Source organism: Quercus suber, unplaced genomic scaffold (assembly GCF_002906115.3).
Source record: "Quercus suber isolate HL8 unplaced genomic scaffold, Cork oak 2.0 scaffold_161, whole genome shotgun sequence".
NCBI lineage: Eukaryota > Viridiplantae > Streptophyta > Magnoliopsida > Fagales > Fagaceae > Quercus > Quercus suber.
The window spans coordinates 771,943-780,385 of record NW_027069622.1 but is presented as its reverse complement, the minus strand read 5'-3'; the positions used below and the strand labels follow the sequence as shown (position 1 = coordinate 780,385).

At 34.1% G+C, this 8,443-nt stretch overlaps 1 protein-coding gene across 1 annotated transcript; it reads left to right on the top strand.

Annotated features, from left to right (window-relative positions):
- Window positions 1–7,302: 7,302 nt before the first annotated feature.
- On the top strand, window positions 7,303–8,443 carry LOC112018328 (pentatricopeptide repeat-containing protein At2g15690, mitochondrial). Its single transcript, XM_024050846.2, is given in 2 exon segments — window positions 7,303–7,815; window positions 7,818–8,443. Coding segments are annotated over 2 exon segments (999 nt in total). The 5' UTR covers window positions 7,303–7,442.

Below are 8,443 nucleotides of genomic sequence, written 5' to 3'. Positions count from 1 at the left end.
AGGTGGCTTTGATGGATATACTTCAGAGTTCATGGTGAAGGGTGTTAAAAAACAAAAAATTCATATCGCTGACCAATAAAAAACCCCCAGAAAGCTAGACAGAAGGCCAGATGATCAAAACAGTGAAAATACCATCCCCTTGGAGCCACTACTTTTAATAATCTTTAATACCAATTTAAACTAAGTAGAATGCATTTGTCTACATATTTGTTCATGCGTCCTCAAAAAAGATAATTTTCCTAAATATTATCCAATTCAATTTTTGGATGAATTTCTTCTCCTTAAACCTAAATCTTATGTAAAATGTATCGGTGATCATTTCTATGACTTTTATTCTTTATATTTGCCAAACAATCTTTTTATGTGAAATTTTGGTACCTTGACTCGGTTGTTGAGAGATCTAATCTACAAAAATACATGTGAAGATAAAATCAAGACTACTACTTCTCTTTTAGGCTTTTAGCCCCTTAGCATAATTTTTTTTTTTTTTTTAAATCAAAAGTAAAAACCAATCCAACATACCAAAACTTAGTACCACTATTATATACTGTTTTCTTTTATAAGAAGGCTTCAAAACGTGAATGATTAGAATTTTAAGTTCAAAAAAAAAAAAAACTTTATTAAAAGGGAGAGTTTCAAAAGGTTTTTAATATATAAAGATATAGGTGATATAATAAAATGAGAAAAGAAGGAAAAAATAATATATCAAAAAAAAAAAAAAAAAAAAAAAGCTATCCTTGTGGTTGCCATGCTCTCGACTTTGATTTAAGAGAATTAAGACTTTAGATTTTGAATCCCACTTTTGCACAATTGTAAAAAGTTGTTATGTTTATGGTCATGTTTTTTTCTTTATTTATAACAATAGGGATGAAGAACCCAGATAAGGATATTGGGCCGTGGGCCGCGCCTGAGGAAATTAAATAGCCCGAGGACATATAAGTACTAGCAAAGGCAGATAGATTATTGGGCCGAGAAAGAGATCTGGTCATAATGAGCAGGTGATGTTGTTCGAGGATTAATCCCTCCTCGACCAATAGAGCGGAGGCCTAAAGTCCAATCACCCATAAAGTACTGGGCAATAGGTAAACGTGCTTGGGATGATAAGTTTTAGAAAGAGATGAGTCAATAGAGAATTGAAATATCTGGGAAGAAAGCTACTACCACCGCATTGAATGCTCTGCATCTAACCTCTTGGCCACATTAATATGGAAATGATACCTAAACAGTAACTTTTAGTTTTACAGGTACCATAAAGACTTCAATAAAGTGCTGATGGGACAAGTATGAAGGAGATTAGCAATTTGATCTACACATGGCGGGCTGAGATGAAAGAAGGGAATGGAATATAAAAGGGAAGAACTCCCTTACAGGGAGGATGATAAAAATCATAAGAAAAATCACTGTGTAACCAAGAACTGGAGTTTTTGTATAAGTCTTAGAGAAATATATAAGAAAGTACCTTCCTTAAACTTGACCAAGGAGTATTTTTTTTTTTTTTTTCAATCTGTTTGTCTTGTTCATTCTAATACTAACTAGTCTATTGTGATCAAAATTCTAACTCATTGAACATTCAGTATCAGGCCCACTCTCTAACAAATTCATTGTTTTGGGCTCATTAGGCCATTGTCCAAATCACTTGGGCTGTGGATCAAAACTCATCCTTACAATAACAACCGTTTATTTTTTTTCCATGATATAATATATAATATTTTACTTTAAAAAAATTTATGAATTCTTAAATTACTGTTGAGAATATGACTTCAACTTGTGGAGAATTTTTTGGGATCAAGCTATTAGTTTTGGATTAGATGGGAGAAAACTATTTTTGGACATAGCCAAAATAGTTATTAGTCATAGATTAGATTTGAAATCATCTCGACTTACATCTTAGCCACCAATTTCTCAATGTTTCTAGTAGCTTAGCTTATTGATTTGGAGGCAATTATGACACATGGTAGTTGTGTTTGTCATGACCAACTTTCCAAGTAATTATCATACAAATTGTTATTGTGAGAGGCTGTGCCCCTAATCTATTTAACTTTAATTGGGCCAGACCCTTATGGATGGGTGGAATTTCATTGGGGCCTTTCAAAATTTTAATTTGACTTAGTGTTTGCAGTGTGGTGCAGTGCAGTGCAGTTTTGGGTCATTTTTAGCACTGCACTTTGCGGTGCGGTTTAGGCAAAACCATAACTGCACTGCATCTTATTTTTGCGGTCACATGCGCAGTGCGGTGCTGTTTAGAGTTAGCGAAAACCATAACACCGCACCTCATTTTTGCGGTCATTTATGCGGTGTGGTGTATAAAATGATGTTTGAAATTAATATATTTTTTAGATTTTGGGCTTTTCCTACCTAACAAAAAACTAATTTTCCCCTTTGTCTGGGCCAAGTCTTAAAATATTGATCTAGTTTTTCTTTATTTTGGATTAGCTTTCCTAATTAACACTTACAAGGATTATTAATTTTTTTTTTTTGAAAACTAGGGTTATTAAACTATTAATTTTTTTTTTGAGAAGTATTAAACTGTTAATTAATAATATATTTAATATTAAAAAATAAATATATTAATATATAGAGAGAAAGCACATAATTCCTCCCCCCCCCCCCCCCCCCCAAAAAAAAAATTCCAGCCAGGCTGTAAAGTTGGATTGTTTTGTTTTTGCATTTTTTTTCTCTGCTTGATTCTAGTTAATGCTCACAATGTAGTTGCCCCCTTGTAATCGTTTCGATAATATATATATATATATATATTTGAAAAGAGAATCAGATTTATTCCCCAAAAAAAAAAAAATTACTACCTCAATTACACACCATCAGTTAATTTCAACAAACCCCCTACATATTCCATCTTCTTAACTTATTGAATCTCCCGGTTTCCATTAGCTCAACTGCAAAAGTTTCTTGTCATCGAATAAGGGGACTCAAATGGAATCCCACCTACACAAATAAGAAAGCCATTGGTGGCTTGGTTTGATGGTATAGAAGAGCAGCAAATGCCTTCAAATCCTACTGCATTTTTAAAAGAATAAGAAGGAAAAAAAAAAAAAAAATCATAGTCTCAATTCAACTCCAGTCAAACCTACTCATATTCATAGTCAAACATGAGTCAGAAATTCAGACAAAAACCCATCAAAGAAAACCAAATATATATAAAGAAAAACAAAGCAAAATAAACATTATTAACAGCCCACATACAGCACAAGACAATAAAGAATCATAATGAAACCCATTGCCAAAGAGAGAAAAAAAAAAAAAAAGTTGGAAGTCAATTAAGTACAAACCTGAAACAAAATCTTGACACGCTCGAGAGGTGCAACTACAGTCTTGGCAATTCCACCAGCAACTCCTCCAGCAACTAGCTCCTTTGCAAACACAGGCATGGCCTCTATTACCCCATCAAAGAACATACCCATCTCTCTTTCTTCTCTCTTCTTCTCCATTCACCAATTATTGTTTATGGCAGAGAGAGAGAGAGAGAGTTTAGAACAGTGGCAGCAAACAGAGGATCGGAAAAGAAGGATTGATGAAAGGTATCTGTAAGATGAGGCGTGTGAAAAGTTGTGGTTTTTATATGTTTTGGACATCTGACAAAGTTTTTAGTTTTTCAGACCAGCCCACCACGGCTTCCTCTAGNATAGAGAATTGAAATATCTGGGAAGAAAGCTACTACCACCGCATTGAATGCTCTGCATCTAACCTCTTGGCCACATTAATATGGAAATGATACCTAAACAGTAACTTTTAGTTTTACAGGTACCCATAAAGACTTCAATAAAGTGCTGATGGGACAAGTATGAAGGAGATTAGCAATTTGATCTACACATGGCGGGCTGAGATGAAAGAAGGGAATGGAATATAAAAGGGAAGAACTCCCTTACAGGGAGGATGATAAAAATCATAAGAAAAATCACTGTGTAACCAAGAACTGGAGTTTTTGTATAAGTCTTAGAGAAATATATAAGAAAGTACCTTCCTTAAACTTGACCAAGGAGTATTTTTTTTTTTTTTTTCAATCTGTTTGTCTTGTTCATTCTAATACTAACTAGTCTATTGTGATCAAAATTCTAACTCATTGAACATTCAGTATCAGGCCCACTCTCTAACAAATTCATTGTTTTGGGCTCATTAGGCCATTGTCCAAATCACTTGGGCTGTGGATCAAAACTCATCCTTACAATAACAACCGTTTATTTTTTTTCCATGATATAATATATAATATTTTACTTTAAAAAAATTTATGAATTCTTAAATTACTGTTGAGAATATGACTTCAACTTGTGGAGAATTTTTTGGGATCAAGCTATTAGTTTTGGATTAGATGGGAGAAAACTATTTTTGGACATAGCCAAAATAGTTATTAGTCATAGATTAGATTTGAAATCATCTCGACTTACATCTTAGCCACCAATTTCTCAATGTTTCTAGTAGCTTAGCTTATTGATTTGGAGGCAATTATGACACATGGTAGTTGTGTTTGTCATGACCAACTTTCCAAGTAATTATCATACAAATTGTTATTGTGAGAGGCTGTGCCCCTAATCTATTTAACTTTAATTGGGCCAGACCCTTATGGATGGGTGGAATTTCATTGGGGCCTTTCAAAATTTTAATTTGACTTAGTGTTTGCAGTGTGGTGCAGTGCAGTGCAGTTTTGGGTCATTTTTAGCACTGCACTTTGCGGTGCGGTTTAGGCAAAACCATAACTGCACTGCATCTTATTTTTGCGGTCACATGCGCAGTGCGGTGCTGTTTAGAGTTAGCGAAAACCATAACACCGCACCTCATTTTTGCGGTCATTTATGCGGTGTGGTGTATAAAATGATGTTTGAAATTAATATATTTTTTAGATTTTGGGCTTTTCCTACCTAACAAAAAACTAATTTTCCCCTTTGTCTGGGCCAAGTCTTAAAATATTGATCTAGTTTTTCTTTATTTTGGATTAGCTTTCCTAATTAACACTTACAAGGATTATTAATTTTTTTTTTTTGAAAACTAGGGTTATTAAACTATTAATTTTTTTTTTGAGAAGTATTAAACTGTTAATTAATAATATATTTAATATTAAAAAATAAATATATTAATATATAGAGAGGATGCAGTGTAGTGCGGTTTTCTTATTATAAAACTACAAACTACACTGCACTATGCGGTGCAGTATATTGTTACTTGTGGTGCGGTGCGGTTATGTCATTTTTCAGGTAGTTTTGGTGCAATTTTTGCGGTTTGTGCGGTTTAGTGAACACCCTACTTATTAATTTTCCCCCCTATATCAAGGGTTTACATGAAGTCACCAAATATTTTATTTAACCAAAAAAAAAAAAAAAAAAAAAAACCTAAATAAGAAAAACTTCACTTTGTTAATTTGTAGAAAATAATATACATCAACTGATTAGGGCATTACTTGACTTTGGCTCTAAATACATTCGTCGATCTACGCGCCACCAAACGAGACCCTACTTGCAGCTCCTACTCCCACTGCCTCCTCAATTACAAGGGCTTCTTGTCTTTCCAGGTGACTCTTTTTTTTTTTTTCTTTTTTTTTTTCTTTTTTTTTTAAATTTTAATTTAAAAAATTCACCATTTATCTGTTAGATTGAAAATTTGTCTCACTCAAAGTGAATGGTTATTATTATTATTATTATTATTATTATTATTTTTATATATAGATAAAAGTGAATATTTATTTTTCAAGAACTTGAAAATATAGATTTATTAAATAAGGAATGATAACGGATTTGATTGCATATTTGTCTTATTCTCCACTCTAGAGTGTATATTTATTTTTCACAAATTTAAAAATGTAGACTCGACTCATAAAAGTCGCTTGTCTCTTATAGTTGAGTAAGAGATCCCAATCATATATTGAAATCTTATTATATCTATAAAAATATAAATGTATTATATAAAGAAGTAATTTTTGTATCATATAAGGAGTTAACGGGGTTTCAAATCTTCCTTCCTATTTTTGTAATTATCCAATTATAAATATAAATTAAGACGGGTTTTTAATTATAAATTACTGTCCATCTTTAAAAAATTAAATAATCATTTACAATGATAAATACCTTTTATAATGAGGAAATCTCAAGGTAGAAAAAAATTTAGTCAGATATATACTGCTTATTACTTGGGAATGTAGAAGAGAAAACTCTGTTATATGTTGATTTTGCTTTTGAAGCAAAACAACAAGAAAGTATGTGGTTTATTTGTTAGTTTAGTGCAGAATAGAATATACCTCTTCTTCTTTGTAGGTTTGTTTTAAAATCCAAATCATAGTTTTCTATGACATCAAGCAAATGATGATTTTTTAAAATCTTTTTTTTTTCTTTAATAATGTGTGTGATTATAATAATCTGATTCTTTAGTACAGATTTTGTTTATGTATGTAGCATGCACTGTTTAGGCTCAGAAGCCGTGGACAGAATCACGGCGGCACTAGCACTGGCACATAGATATGCCACCGCGGGAACCTGGCAAGGCTGGTGGGAGGAAAGCATGAGGATGTGGCTGAAGAGTCCATGGATCACACCTCTTTTATTACTGAGTGCTCAGATTACATAATTTGAGGCTTTGTTCTAGTTAAGCTGTTATGTAGTTCCATGAGTAGTTTTTTTGTTTGAACCCCACTACTGGCTGAGTTGCGAACGAGGCAGGCTTTATGGTGAGCTTCAAAAATCTTTTGTATTGAAATACAGGCTTCTTAGATGAGTGATGGGTTTATCATTCATCTATCAACTGGTGGGATACTGATTTGCAGAAACGCCATCCATAATTTTTTTCCTTTTGAATGGTTAATTAAGGCATCACTTTTTTAGTCAAATTTTTTATTTAAACAATAGACAACATCTAATAAGACATTTCCTGAAATTGTATCTAAACTATTCTCAAATGCTTGAAGAATCATCATCAAAGTCAATACATGTTTTCGAGAACAACTTCTCTGAAAATAAATCCAATAAGGAATGGTTTCATGAAAATTGTTTTCTATATTTTATGATGTTATCTACAAATTACAATCAACATTAAAAATTTGTAAGCTTTTGATCCTTCGTAAACATTCGAATAATAAGTTCAATAAACTTGAAGGACGTGTCATAAACTCAGAGATCCCGAGTTTCGTTCTCTACGACATCAAATTATGGGATTTCCAAGATGTTTCATAAATAGAAAGTATAATAGTCAAGTTGCACAACAACCCCCCAACCCCTCTTCCCCACCCCCCAAACAACAAAAAAATAGAAGATATATATATATATATATATACATCCTAATGAGCGACCTGTCGTTTACTCAAAATTTCAAGAGCCTGACCAGTGACCGATAGTTGATATTAAGCAATATATCTGCACAAGCTCTGTTCCAAAAACTATCCACTTTCCATTTCCAACGCCTTCTCTCTCTTCTCTGATATCTCTTCCATTTCCAAACTTTGCAAATCGATGGCTTCTCTGATATCTCTTCAGGGCTCTGGAAACTCGATTATCGCTTCCCACTTGAGACCTCCAATAGCACCACAACCATTGGCTCAGCTCTCTCTCAACCCCACTCCATCCAAACCTCTCTGCACCTACGCACTACCCAATACCAACAACTCAAAGGCCTATCGCCGCCACAGTGGTGGCGTCTCTCACCGCCAAAGCACCAACACTCAGTACAAATCCCACCCTGAACCTTCTTTACAGTCACAGAGTAACAGGAAGAAGAGCCACTCGAATGAGCAAAAAATGAACGGTGATAAGCTTAACGATGAAAATGAGAGTGACCCATTACGCGGTGACCCACCAAATGTTGATTTGATGGGTTTGTGTGAGGAGGAAAGGTTGAGCAAGTTGTAGAGTATATGGGTCAAGGTGTTTGTGCTGATTATGGTGTTTTCTGTGCGTTGTTGGATTCATGTGGGGATTCGAAGTCGCTTCAAGTTGGGAAGAGGGTCAATGAGTACTTGAAAAGGTCTCCGTTTCGTGGTGATGTTGAATTGAATAACAAATTGATTGGGATGTATGGGAGATGTGGGAGTATGAGAGATGCACGCCGAGTGTTTGATAGAATGAGCGAGCGGAATATGTGTTCATGGCATTTGATGATTAATGGATATGCAGTGAATGGGCAGGGTAATTATGGATTGTTGTTGTTTGAGGAGATGAGAAAGGCGGGGTTGCAGCCCAATGGCAAGACCTTTGTGTTGGTATTGGCGGCTTGTGCTAGTGTAGAAGTTGTGGAAGAAGGGTTGATGTACTTTAATTTGATGAAGAATGAGTATGGAATTGTTCCAGGGATTGAACATTATTTAGGGGTTATTGATGTTTTTGGGACTTCTGGTCATTTGAATGAAGCAGAAGAGTTCATTGGGAAGATGCCATTTGAACCTACAGCCGAAGTTTGGGAGGCTCTTAGGAATTATGCAAGAATTCATATTATTTTATTTTGCGTCAAAATATGA